This window comes from Callorhinchus milii, unplaced genomic scaffold (assembly GCF_018977255.1).
Source record: "Callorhinchus milii isolate IMCB2004 unplaced genomic scaffold, IMCB_Cmil_1.0 Scaffold2, whole genome shotgun sequence".
In the NCBI taxonomy this organism is placed as follows: Eukaryota; Metazoa; Chordata; class Chondrichthyes; order Chimaeriformes; family Callorhinchidae; genus Callorhinchus; species Callorhinchus milii.
In genome coordinates, this window is record NW_024704743.1 from 29,083,987 (window position 1) to 29,097,907 (window position 13,921).

At 43.3% G+C, this 13,921-nt stretch overlaps 1 protein-coding gene across 1 annotated transcript; it reads left to right on the forward strand.

The window, feature by feature from the left end:
* Positions 1–716: 716 nt before the first annotated feature.
* foxq1b (forkhead box Q1b) lies at positions 717–2,265 on the forward strand. The gene has a single exon (XM_042332141.1). The coding sequence runs from the start codon at positions 762–764 to the stop codon at positions 1,812–1,814; it is 1,053 nt and encodes a 350-aa protein (XP_042188075.1). The 5' UTR covers positions 717–761; the 3' UTR covers positions 1,815–2,265.
* Positions 2,266–13,921: the final 11,656 nt, after the last annotated feature.

Here is a 13,921-nt window from a genome sequence, read left to right on the forward strand (position 1 = left end):
ACGGAGAGGGGCTCCCGGTGCAGGAGCGGCCCCCGAAAGGTGCGGAGTGAGTGGAGCGGAAAGCGTCGGCGTTTCCCCTCTTTGAGGTGTGCGGGTGGACGGATCCGAGCGGTGATATTGCACAGGTCTGAGCCGGTCTCTGGAGAGTTGGGGCGGTCTGTCCCCGACGCTGAGTGTCTGAGCGCAAAGCAAAGCAAAGACCACCAGGACCACCAGACACCAGACACCAGACACCAGACCCACCAGACAACTGAGACTGAAGGGCGATCTCCGCTTTCCAATCGCTCCACCGAAGCCCAAGTTACCACTGTGGAACAGACAGACACAGACAAGAGACACACAGACAGACGGAGACACAGACACAGACACAGACGAGAGTGTCTGAAAGAAGTCGAGCCTTGTGCGTGTTGGGGCTCTCTTTTTTTTCTTTCTTTCTTCTTCTTCTTCTTCTTGAGTTGAGTTGATTTGAGTTGAGGATTGATTTGGAGTCGAGAAAGAAAGAAAAAAAGCTGACCCGAACTTTCAAGAACCTTTTGCGGTGGGGGAGTCATTCATTCCCCGCCTGTTGCGGGATCGGGTTTGCGGAAGTAACACACGCACAGAGCGAGAGAGAGAGAGAGAGAGAGAGAAGGAAAATAAAATAAAACAACCCCCTCCCCCTTCCCACCCCTCCCTCCTCCCCATCACCCCCCAAAAACACACACACACAGAGACAGACACACACGCACACACACACACGCGGGGCAGCCACCGGGGCCATCATGAACCTGGAGGTGTTCTCGGGGTCCGCCTTCCAAGACAAGGTGTGCAGCGACTCGGAGGGCAGCGTCCCCTCCCCCCTGTCGGGAGAAGAGGAGTTGGGGTCGGACGGGGACTGCGCGGCCAACAGCCCCGCGCCCACCACCACCACCACCACCACCACCACCATCACCCCCCCCACCACCCCCACCTCCAGCACCCCGGACCCCGACCCCCGCCCGGGCCAGGAGGCGAAGGGCAACAAGACCTACACCCGGCGCCCCAAGCCGCCTTACTCGTACATCGCGCTGATCGCCATGGCGGTCCGGGACTCGGCCACCGGCCGCCTGACCTTGGCCGAGATCAACGACTACCTGATGAAGAAGTTCCCCTTCTTCCGGGGCGGCTACACGGGCTGGAGGAACTCGGTGCGGCACAACCTGTCCCTGAACGACTGCTTCGTCAAGGTGCTGCGGGACCCGTCCCGGCCCTGGGGCAAGGACAACTACTGGATGCTGAACCCCAACAGCGAGTACACCTTCGCCGACGGGGTGTTCCGCCGCCGGAGGAAGCGCATCGCCCGCAAAGCCCTCAAGGGACCCGGGGCCGGGGACGCGCCCGGGGTCGCCCCCTCACCGCCGCCCCCAACACCACCACCCACCCCGGCGGCGGAGGCGGGCAAGGGGTCGGGGGGCACCCGGGCCAAGTTCTCCAGCTCGTTCGCCATCGAGAGCATCCTGAGCCGACCCTTCCAGCGGCGGGAGGACAGGTTGGCCGAGCAGGTGGGCCAGATGTTCTGGTCCAGCGCTCCGCTGGCGCCCTACCCCTTCGTGCCGTACGCGCGGGTCGGCCCGGTCCCGGCCCTGTTTCACGTCGGCCCGGCCGCCCCCTCGCTGCTGCCCGCCCGCGGGTACCCGGCCCCCGGGCCGGACCCCCCCCACGCCACCGCCACCCCCGCCAAACCCGTCCGGCCCGGGATGGCCGAGTCGCAGCGGGACTGCTCCCGCCTCCCGTTCCCGGCGGCGATGCTTCCCGGTCGCTTCCATCCGTTCAGGATCGAATCCCTGATCGCCTAGAAGACAAGTGTCAGGACCTGACACACGCACATCCACACATCCGCACACCCCCACCACACACACACACACACACATACACACACACACGCGAATAACACACGACTCCCACCCAATCGGAGGGCGACAGAGCCCGAGTTCTGCACTTTTGATCAGATCTTATTATAGGAGAGATATTGAGTGTGTGTTGTGTGTGTGTGTGTGTGTGTGAGTGTGTTTTCCCGACCACTGCACTGGGACCCGATGAAAGCTTTTATTCGAATAAAAGGGTCCAATACACTGAACCTGGTTTCCTGCATCTCGACAAAACCAGTCGTTCCGGTCAAACCACCGAAGGACCACCACCACCACTATGTTATCGAGACTGCAGTCATCCTTTCTGAGAGCAGGTAGTGAAAAGCGTGAGATCAACTGGATATCGGATCATTTCTAACCCCCCACCCCACCCCCCACCCCCACCACCAAAAAAAAAACGATGGCATTGCTGTGTGCCAAATAAGTAGTTGTTACGATTTTTTAAAAAATATATATATATATATTTATAACTTTTTTTTTGCAAAAAAAAAGAGGTAAAACCAGAGATGGGCTATAGAACTTTTATTTTGTGTGTGTGTGTGTGTGTGTGTGTTTTTAAAATAAAATGAATCGTATGTAGGATGTTAACGACAAAGCTCGAATCGAGCCCAATGAGTTTGATAAGTGTCAGTACTGTAATAACCTTAAGGACGGGACCACTGCCAATGTAACGCAGGCGATTTTTTGTTTGTTTGTTTGTTTGTTTGTCTGTTTTTACGCGCGTGTGTTTTGTTGTTGTGTTCAATACCGAACGATTTCACGAGCCTTTATAGTTTCGAATAAATGTGCTTTGGTAACCCCCCCCCCCCACCAAAAAAAAAAAAAACTTCCGTGTTGGCGTGCAATGATTTTTGGACCATCGGTCGGCGATGCGAAAGGGACAGGAGGACACAAACCTGGCGTCCGGGAAAAAAAGGGTTAATCGAATAACACAGATTTCGAGACTCGGTTTCCCGTGAGAAGAATTTGTTTTGTTTTTTTTTGCAAACCCACCCACGCGGTTTTGCAATGAAAGAGATCGGATTTGCAGGGAAACAGGTGGGTTGGAAACGCAGGGCGGGGACGGGCTTTGGAAGCGCAAAGGTGAGTTGTTTCCATCGCCCGGAGAGGCACCGGGTGCTAAATGGTTCGCCAGTGTCTCAACGCAGTGTGTTCAAACTGTAGGCATTCACTCACTCACATTCTGTTATATCCCTGCCGTTGCCGGAGGGGTGTGATCAATATTAGTTCAACTCGTGTTTGCATCGGTTCCGAACAAAACTGATTGCACCGAAGTCAGCGAAACGCGTCCTAAAATCACAGGCAGATATCTGGGAAGAGGGGGTCGGTATTTAAGCGGATTCTCCGGAGGACTACACATAAATCTTTCTCTCCTGCCTTTTAACGACCAGTAAATCGAGAGATGTGCAGGCTATTATATTTTAATCGCTGCAATCTGTCAGGTAGATCGTCTAAGATGTGATCCGACCATTTAGGGACACTAAATGCAGAGATCTCCTTGAGGCACTTGGAAAGAAAGGTAACGCCAGCTGACAAATTCTATAGTGGTTAGAAATGTAATCGCCCAAGCAGGTAACCGGAATCCTTACAGGTACTTTAGACTTAAAGGGGGTGCATCATTTAAGTAAGCATCCTACCTTATCACTGCATCTGAGTCCCACCATTAATAAGAGGAGGTAATGAATGTTATATATAGGCGTCCGATCAGGTAGGTCGATTTGACGGATGTTTCAGGGCACATGGAGAATGCTAAAAATACTGTGCTGGTAATTTGATTGAACATGGACATCCTGATGGTTTGTCATTTATTCCCAGCTGTTACAAATCTAGTGCTATCTCTCCCAACCCCCCGCCCACCCCCAAACCCCCCCAATAACACTCCAGTTCCAGCAGAATTATAGTGCAATCTTAATTGCTTAAACTCAGAAATTCCAGTCAATGAGACATAACTGTCAACTCACTAGATCTTATCGGAAGATCGAAGCACCTGATCAAGGTGATATACAAATCTTTAATGCACATGCCTGGTTTAGATTAATGAGTGTGTGAAGTCAACTTAAACCTGTAGCTAATATGGAGTCGCTGCATCCCGAGGTACAGAACAGCTGGTCTTTGCACAACTCAGTCACCCTCAGGTGATGGGAAGGGTATCAATTCAGAGGGGACAACTGTTATCCGTATGTAATACTTGTATTTGATATAACACTTTATCAAATCGGCCAAGGTCTCAAATCAATCACGGGGTTTATTATAAAGTTACACAAACTGTGTGTTTTGTACGGCTGCAGCCAATTTGCACACAGCAATTGCTACAAACGTAGACAAGGCATTGGTATTATGTCTTATGTAAAGGATGGCACCTCTGACAATGCAGTACTTCCCAACATTGTATGATCCAGCGATAAGACTGGTACAAACTAAGGCAGGCTAACGCTTGAATTAGGAGATTCAGTGCTTTTATAATCTGCCGTGCAAAAAAAATGACCCGTGTATGTTTTCAAGTGTACCGATATCACTATTATTTTACAAGAGCTCAATATTAAATCATGTTGGGAATCTGCCGGGACGTACCAGTGTGTAATTTTAAATGCTATTTCCGGAGCAACTGTGTTTATAGCAATTTGTGTTAAATTGCTATGGGTTAGATTCAGCGGTCTTTTTATTTGAAAGGCAAACCGTAAAGACATAAACGTGTACACATAAAGATGTCTCATCTCAGAGTACAGTATAAATAAAACATTAGCATACAGGTAGATACAGACCTACTGAACTAAACACACACACACACACACACAAAACACACACAGGCGAGATTTTGCCAGAGGTGCAGTTGCAGTGAATTGTTTCAATGAAAAGAAAGTCTATTTGAGCCTAAAGTGCCCTGTAGTTAACAGCCGTTTGAACTTTCCCCCTATCAATTTCCAATCTATCTTGTTTAACCACTTTTTTTCGGCACTCCCATGACAAACACACGGAGTCAGGCGAACTGGAGTCATTGCTTTCCCATTTATATTTTTTAAAAAAGTAACACGACCTGGAATCGTGTTTGCGTTGCAAACAGTTGCCCAACCTGAATATTTAGAGAACTAATTCTGTTCCCATTGTAGTGCAACTCTGCAGAGGTTTATTTGGCAGAGCAACTGCTTCTTTCCCAAACGACCTCGTGCAACCTGTTTGCAATGGGCTCGAGTCTGGGTGTAACCCGTTGATTTTTCAGCAAATGTCACACTGTATTTACGTATCCTTTGAAACGTTCATGTTTCTGTTTCGAGGATCACTCACTGTTTATTGTCACTATGATTACGGGAAATCAAAACAAATGTTCCACTTCCAGTACATTTTCTATGAGCGTTTATCACAGTTTTAGATCAATAACTTACCATTGAGCAGCAGGTATTAACAGCGCTTGTGAAAGAGGACCTGGAGACGTGGGGGGGGTGTTTTTTTTAACCATTTTTCTCACAAAAGGCCAGTGGAATAGTTTCACCAACTCGGGCAGGTTGAGTGATGTCGATCGCTGTTAAGGTGAAGACTGTCACAGAGTGAGGCAAACAGTCTCTGACTGAGCACAGGACTCCCTGCGACAAGGTTATTCACTTGATCTGCTTCAAAGAGGTTGTGCTCAGTTATTCTTGTTCTGGGTTTTAATAGCTGCATGTGTCACAAGGTGCTGGCCCTTTTTCAATTGGGCTCACAGTGGGTAACCCTTCTGTAGCAACATTCTTCTGAATCCCATCAAAATATCCTCAGCTTCATTGAAGGCTTTTTTCTTTTTCTTAAAAAAATTGCATACCAAACCTACATTGGAAAGTCTTCATATTTTAAAATCAAATGAATCTTTAAAAACAAATCAAATCCATCAGAAGCACATGAATAGGGATAGGAAGATGGATAGGAAAAGGAAAGAGCCATTCAACCTCAGTTTATGCTATCAATAAGTCTACGGTAACTAGTTCAATTTCCCATCTTTCTCCACAACAACAACAACAAAATTACACTTGTATTGCGCCTTTCACGTCAGGAGGACGTCCCAAAGCGCTAAACAGACAGAGTTACGGACCCGAGCTGAGGGTTGGGGTGGGGGAGGGGGGAGGGCGGAAGGGAAGCAGGGAGATCGAAAGCACGGTCGAAGAGGAGGGTCTTGAAGGTGGCGAGGGAGGGGGCGAGGCGGAGTGACTGCGGGATGCAGTTCCAGAGGGTAGGTGCAGAGTGGTGGAAGGCCCGCCCGCTGATAGTGGGGCGAGCAAGGCAGGCAACATGAAGCAGGCCAGAGCCCGCTGAGCTGAGGGAGCGAACAGGGTGGTAGGGGGTTAGGAAGTCAGAGAGGTAGGGGCGAGCAAGACCATGGAGGGCTTTGAAGGTGAGGACCAGGATCTTGAATTGTATCCTCTGTGTGATGGGAAGCCAGTGGAGTTGGGTAAGGATGGGGGTGATAGGGTCGCTGAACCTAGTGCAGGAGAGGGACAGGGGCTGCAGAGTTTTGGATGATCTGCAGCCTGAGGAGGGAAGTGTTGGGGAGGGCGACAAACAATGAGTTTGTATAGTTGAGCCTCGATGTAATGAAGGCGTGTATGAGGGTTTCGGCAGCCTGCGGCATCCCTTAACATCCTTATTCTGTGCACAATTGGCTGCTGTGTTTCGCCCACAAATATACAGTCAATTCACTTTACAGTATATTCAGTGAAGTGCTTTGAGAAGTCTGGAAGTCATGAAAAGCGCTATATCAAATGCAAGGATTATTATGATTATTACTACTCATCATGTATAGATAATAACAAATAATAATCCTTGCATTTGATAAAGTGCCTTACCATGTTAATGAATTGTTTCAAAGCACTTCACAATTTTTTTTTAAATTATGAAGTGTAGTCACTGTGTATATGTAGGCAAATGCAGCAGTCAATTTGCCCACAGCAATGACCCACAATAGGACATGAAGTAAGTGACAACATGCTTTATTTTATTTGGGAGAGACACTGTTGGCCAAGACACTGGGAGAAACTCCCTTCCCTTTTTGAATGGGTCTTTAACATTTTCCTGAACAGGCAAGACAGGACCTCAGTTCAATGGTTCATCCAAAGGAAGGAACCTTCAACAATGAAGCACACCCTCAGCACTGCATCGAAGGATCAGCATAGACAATATGGGTCCCAACTTCTGACTTGGAGGCAAGAGTGTTACCAATTGAGCCAGGCTGACAATTATACAATACAAAATTATATTTGTATAGCGCCTTTAATGTTGGGAGGATGTCCCAAGGCGCTGGACGCCTTGGGAAGAGTCATTCTGTTTATTCTGCCCCCAGCTTTTACTATTTTAATACTTCAATCAGATCATTCCACAAACTATTGCTCTGCAATGAATAAAGCCATAGTTTACTTGGCTCTCATTGTGTGATATTTTTTTCTTTCCAGGTATCTTTCCTAATTTGCCTAGAAAGTACACATGTACCACACAAGTATATCACGTGAAGCTCTTTGAGAATTTCCAATGATGTGATGAAGTATATCATACTACAAAAATGGTGCATCCTCACTTGGCTACACTTGTTCCATATATATTAGTTCCCCTCCGACGACCTCAATGCCCTAGCTGCTCCTTCTGCTCAGCAAATAATAGCCTGTTCGATCTCTCCATCTAATCCAGCCTTCAAGGTTTAACTTTTCAACCATGCTCCATGCTTTTGGCAAGTTTTTCCAAAGGACTTTTTTTTTGGTCTTTCATTTATTCTTCTAATTTTCTACCTTTCCTCTTCCTATAGTCAAGGTAATATCAGTCTAGACTGATACGATGAAGTGCTGGGGTGGGCTGCATTGTTGGAGGTGATGTTCTTCAGATAAGACATTAAACAAAGGTCGTATCGACTTGTTCAAGGTCCCATGGCACTATTCCAAAAGTGAAGGGAGTTTCTCCCAGTGTCATGGCATTTGTTGTCAAATTGGGTAGGTTCACACCCAATTGGCTATGTTTTTATTATACTCTTCCTAGGATAAACAACAGCTTTGGGTGAGTTAATTCAAAAAATGTTTTGTTTAAACTTGCAAAACGTCCATCCCTCCCTTGAAGACTTTTTTTTACACACAGTTTCAAAAACACTAATGTAAATCAGTCACTCTGCTACCCAAGGCAGGCAACGGAAAATATTGTGCTACTTTTGGGCTTGTATATGGTGGTCTTTGGGCTACAAAAGTATTTAAATTTTTGGCAACCTTTGTCCTGGCCATCAATCCCCCACATACAATTGGTCATTCACTTCATGACTGTTTGTGCGACATTGCTGTGTGATAATTGGCTGTGGCATTTGCCTACACAAATACAATCACTACACTTTACAGTAAAATCCTGTGAAGCATCTTGAGGTTTACTCCCAACATTAAAGGTGTTATATTAAATGCAAAGATTATTATCATGCCTTTTACTATGTTTGATCATATATCTTAAAAAATACTATTCTTTGAGTCACAACTTTATCCCTGATCTGACGAAGGTTCATGGACCCAAACCGTTGACTCACTTTCCTTTCTCCATAGATACTGCTGAGTGTTCCCAGCGACTTCTGTTTGTGTTTCAGATTTCCAGCATCTGCAGCATTTTGCATTTTGTTGATTCCTGATATTTGCTTTCGATTTACTATTCATTAATTTCTATACACATGCTACTTTTCTGGCTTGCAGAAAACTAACCTTCTCTACACAATGAAATATTTGCTAAACATACTTTGTTGAGATGCTCCCATAACTGTCTTCTTTTTAGACCGATTACCTTCTTTCTTAAACTAAAGACTGTATTCCCTATGCTTGATGAACACTAAACTGCAGTCAAAATAAAATGAAAACACTGCAATCTCCTTGGGTTTACCATGAATTTGTTGCATGTCTGTTCTTTTGCTGCCAAACATAACTGTTTTGCATGTCATTGCATGTAATGCTAAAAGTTTAACATAACTATTGCAAGTTTATAAAATTAATGTCGGATTTCACAAAGTCAATGTCAGATTGTGGCAGCCAATTGCTTTGCGCAATTGGCTGCCATGTTTCGCCCACAAATATATACTCTGTGAAGTGCTTTGAGACATCTAGAATCCGTGAAAAGCGTTATATCAAATGCAAGTATTATTATTATTAAAGTAATTCAGCCAGCATAAATTATTTCACTGTAATGTTTTTCAAAGGGGTGTTGTTTACGTAATGTTCAATGGTGAGAATTTTGGGTGGAATTTTTTCATTTGAATTTATTTCTAAGCTATCAATGTTATAGCACAATGTTTTCAAAGGAAAGTAGAAATGTATGCAAGCCTGTGTAGAGTGAGCCAAAGGTCAGCCAGGTTTTTCTTGAATGGTTCCTCTGACATTTTGGCATGATCGCTACTCTATTGTGTACTGGGAATGAGGTGTGAAACACATTACTGTTTACCCAGCTTTATGAAATTCTTGGAACATTGAGATAAATCTTACTTGAATGAGGTATTGATCACTTCTACCTGCTGTCGTGTGAGGTCTGTTATGGTGGTTGAGAACATACTTTTATGTAAGAAACCAAAAATCCTCATCTGTTTTACTTTCATTTTCACAGCAACAGGGATAAGAAAATATTTAAATTTCCTTCCACCCCTTTAATAATAATCCTTGCATTTGATAAAGCACCTTATCATATCTTCGAGATGTCTCAAAGCGCTTCACAGAATAAACTGTAAAGTCAATTGATTGTTTATGCGGCAGCCAATTCTGCACAGACAGTCATGCATTGAGTGACCAATTTATTATTATTATTTTTTGAAGGAACTATTACCCCCAGAAACACGATCGCCAATCGACTAACAACTGGGTTCCTACTTACTACTGGGTAAACAGAGGCGTGTGAAGTAAGGAAACTTGCCCAACATTTCACCCTGCTGGGAATTATTATTATTATTATTATTATTATTATTATTATTATTATTATTATTATTATTATTATTATTATTATTATAATCAAACCCAGGTCTCTCGTTGGCAAGGCGATTGCTCTAACCACTGAGCTACAGAACTCCAGTAAATAAAACATTTACTCAGCCTTGCTGGGGCATTTGATTGAAACATCTGCATCTTGCTTAAAGCAGCTGTAATTCTGCATTTAAAATAAATGAAAACTGAAGCTGGTGTGTAAAATTTCTGCAATGCACAAAACTGCCTAGTTCGGTAGGTTAAGTAACACTAATGAGTTGCAATGATTTTAAATATATGGAAACAATTTTTCACAAAGTATATATGGAAATGGAGAGCAAAATCTATGGATTAGGGAACAGGTGGAATATAGGTGAGGGGAATAGGAGGGGTGGAGCTTTGTGTGGAGTATAAACACCCACATGAACTAATTAGACCAAATGGCCCATTTCTTTGCCCATATATGCATATATTCAGTTTCTCTACGAAACCAAATATATTATGATAGCTGTTAGACCTTGTAATGAACACGTTATATCAAAACTATAGAAATAAAACTCCCTTGCACTAATTGTTACCATCCTCAGGAAAGGTTCAGATTGAGATGAAGAGGTACTCCACTGGTACAATGATTTCTGTGTTATAAGGCCTGGAATGGAATGTTGGAATGGAAGGATATTGGGAATGTTTTGCTTAATTGGCTTTGGGGGATTTATCGTCCCAGACACTAGCATGAGTGGGCTGATATCCATGCTATTGAAGGTTTTTCACGAATTGAGGAGAGAGTGGGTTAGATTTCTCCTTCCATGTTTATTTTTGTTCCCACTGACACTAGGATCTAACCTGTAACTTTTCTTAATGGTTTCCTTAATAAATAATCTGAGGTGTATGAATGGAGAATGCTTCCAGCAACTGGATGTTTGTTACATTGACCTGCAGGAAGTCTAAGCCAAAGTGATCCACCTCCAAATTAGAGTTCCTGCAGATCAATGTGGGAATTCTAATGGGATAATTCAACACACAATATATAACAACACCGTGTACATTTCCATTTATATAGCACCTTTCATATAAGGAGGACATCCCAAGGATCTTGACAGTTCTGGCTGGGATCCCGAGCTGAGGTTGCGATTCAAGGGGGTGGGGAAAGATGATCAAAGTTAATTTCTTCGAGTTGCTACACCACTGCTTCATTGGTGAGGCACACCTATGTAATGAACCATGACCTGAAGCAGGTCTGGAATACTAGCACTTGATCCACGTGCCATAGAACGTGCCAGGTTTACAATGTGAGAGGTTTCTGCTGTAGCTCAGCCCACTTTAAAATAACTGCAGAGGTGTCTAGTACTAGTAATTGTTTCACAGGAATTATTCATCTGGGACCTCCCTACCCATTGAGGTGGGGTTAAAGAAATATTGCATCTTAAAATTTCATTGATGAGGCAGGGAGATTGATTAGCCATTAACAGTGATTTTTAGATTATTACTTAGATTACCAGTTAGTTTAACTACTTAAAGGCATATTCCCCCCTCACCTACTCCAGAAATCCCCAAATCAACATAGTCTTAGTCTGTAAAACTATTTTGTATTAAAATTTAAGATCGCACCGAATTGTGGAAAAATTATTATATTAAGCCTCACTTTAGAAACTGCAGTCTCTAGTTCCGGCTTCCGAAGTAGAAATGAATTTAAGAATTTTGCACAATCTTAAATTTTAAGACAAATGATTGTACAGCAAAACTGGGTGGAATTTGGGGTTTTGAAGATTTTTTTAAATCTACAAAAGGATGAAAGCACCCATTGGTATTTGAACAAAAAACCTTTTGGCCTCAAGGCAACCAAATGAGTGGTATCCATGGTAAATCATGTGCGTGTCCAGTCATTGTAGAATTGCAAACTACTACAAATTCGTTGGCATGAACACCTTCTCCATTGAGAGTCGGTGCATACAGACCAACAAAATTACTTTACTGGCATGTGGTAGTGAACGCTTCAGCTTCATTCACAGCAAACTTTCTATCAGCCCAACTACAGTTGGCAGCCCCAGTATCTACATTTAAAAGGGGAAAATAATATTATATTGTACAGGAAAGAGCAGGGTGATGAACAGATATCTAGAATGTGGGAGTTAGCACAAGGCCAGACCAACAATCCCCCCAAATAAAATTAATTTTTCATTTTATGGCTGTTTTTTAGAACATTGCTGGGAAGTCCTCCCAACGTGAAAGGCACTATCCAAATGTAATTTTGCATTGTGTGCAAATTAGCTGCTACATTTGCTTACAAACAAAAGTCATTACACTTTACAGTAAAATCCTTTGAAGTGCTTTGGGATGTCTCGACGATATGATGGGGGGGCAGTGTCAAAATGCAAGAATTATTATACTAGTCTAAAGGCTCTCTTTTATTGATCCAGACTCAACAGCCAGTTACAGCGATGAATTCCATGGTCTGAAAATCTTGGAGTGAAGAAATTCCTTTAAACCTCAACCTTGATTCTTCTGCTAACACTCTTGAGACCATGCCTCTTGTCACCGATTCCCCAAATTGTGCCCTTTCAGAATCTGAAACATATCTATCACACCCTTCTCAATCTCCTCTGCTCCAGTGCAAAAAAGAGTAATTCAGCCAGCTCTCTTCACATGTATATTGTCTCCATGAATCTACAATGCACCATCTCCTTCTCTATGAGATTAGTACTGTCATGGGAAGCCAAAAAGTGAGCACAATACTCCATCTATAAGCTCCTAACCAATGAAACAATTCCAACACGACTTGCCTATCCCTATTCATAAATCCCAGAACCTCATTTGCTTTCTTGACTTTCTTGATAGCATTTCGTAGCTGCTATCACTGAGATATATATATAAACATACTATATGTAATGTATATATAATGTATATATATATAATTTATATATAATGTTATATATAACATGTATATATACATGTAAATATGTTAGTGATTCATTTATTTGTACCCCTGTATCCCTCTGCTTCTCCACTCTTTTAAGATTTGCTATTCAGGCCGTAAATCGGTTCCCTGTCCTTTTTACCAAAATGTTTACCATCAAACGATGGCCGTCACTTTTTTAACCATTTCTCTAGTTTTGGTTTCTCTAATTTCCTAGATCCTTTTATGCTGTAAATAATCCCTCTCTCCGATCTTCCATTAAATTGTGAAAAGCCAAAATGTCTGCTGCACTTACCATGATAAGAATGGGATGTAAATGTTAATTCAATGAGCATTTCATATATTGATAACTGGAACTCCACACAATATAATATGGGCTTTTAAACAAGGATAGGTCACAGACAATATCACAAAACTTTTAAGGAACAGACTGGATCCCTTGCTTTCTTCTGTTAGTGAACTGATTTTGTCCTAAATTATGTAGAAGGCACTATTCTATTTATATCAGAGATGTGGGAATAAACACGTGCAATGGAAAAAAAAATATTTAAACAATAAACATGGGAATCCCAAAGTGCACAGGGAAGCAAATGTCTTATGCACATTGAATAACAAGAATAGCTTGCAATTATGTAAGATGCTTCATTCAGGATAGCATCTCAGAATGCTGCACATAGGTGGGGCTGGATGCTGAGAAATCTCCTCCAGCTCCATCTCCTATCTGACTCTCTGCTCCACCAGCTAAGATTTACTGCTTGATCCTCATACTCTCCATCTAAGTTTTCTGCCGCTTTGCCCCTCCTGTCTGCAACTCGTTCCAAAAATACTTTGCCTTGCGCTCTCTTCCTCGGTCTTGAAACCTTTCCTAAAAGCACTATATCTTTAACCATGCCTTCAATCAACATCTGCAACAAACTCCTTTTCAACCCCACTTAGTAGCCACATGATCTTTGTAAAAACTGTCAAGCGATAGTCTACATGGAAGCTGCTTGTAAGTCTTCGTTTTTGTTGTTGAGCTTCATTCTCATGACTTAAAACATGCTCCAAATTTCTTGGATTGTGCAAAGACTTGTAACACATACCAAGCTCATTATTATTCTCTATTTCTATGCTTAAAATAATTGCACGTTTGATGATGTTAGAATAGCTTTCCTATTATCACCACAGATTTGTAACCGTCATTAAAGGGCTATTTATTT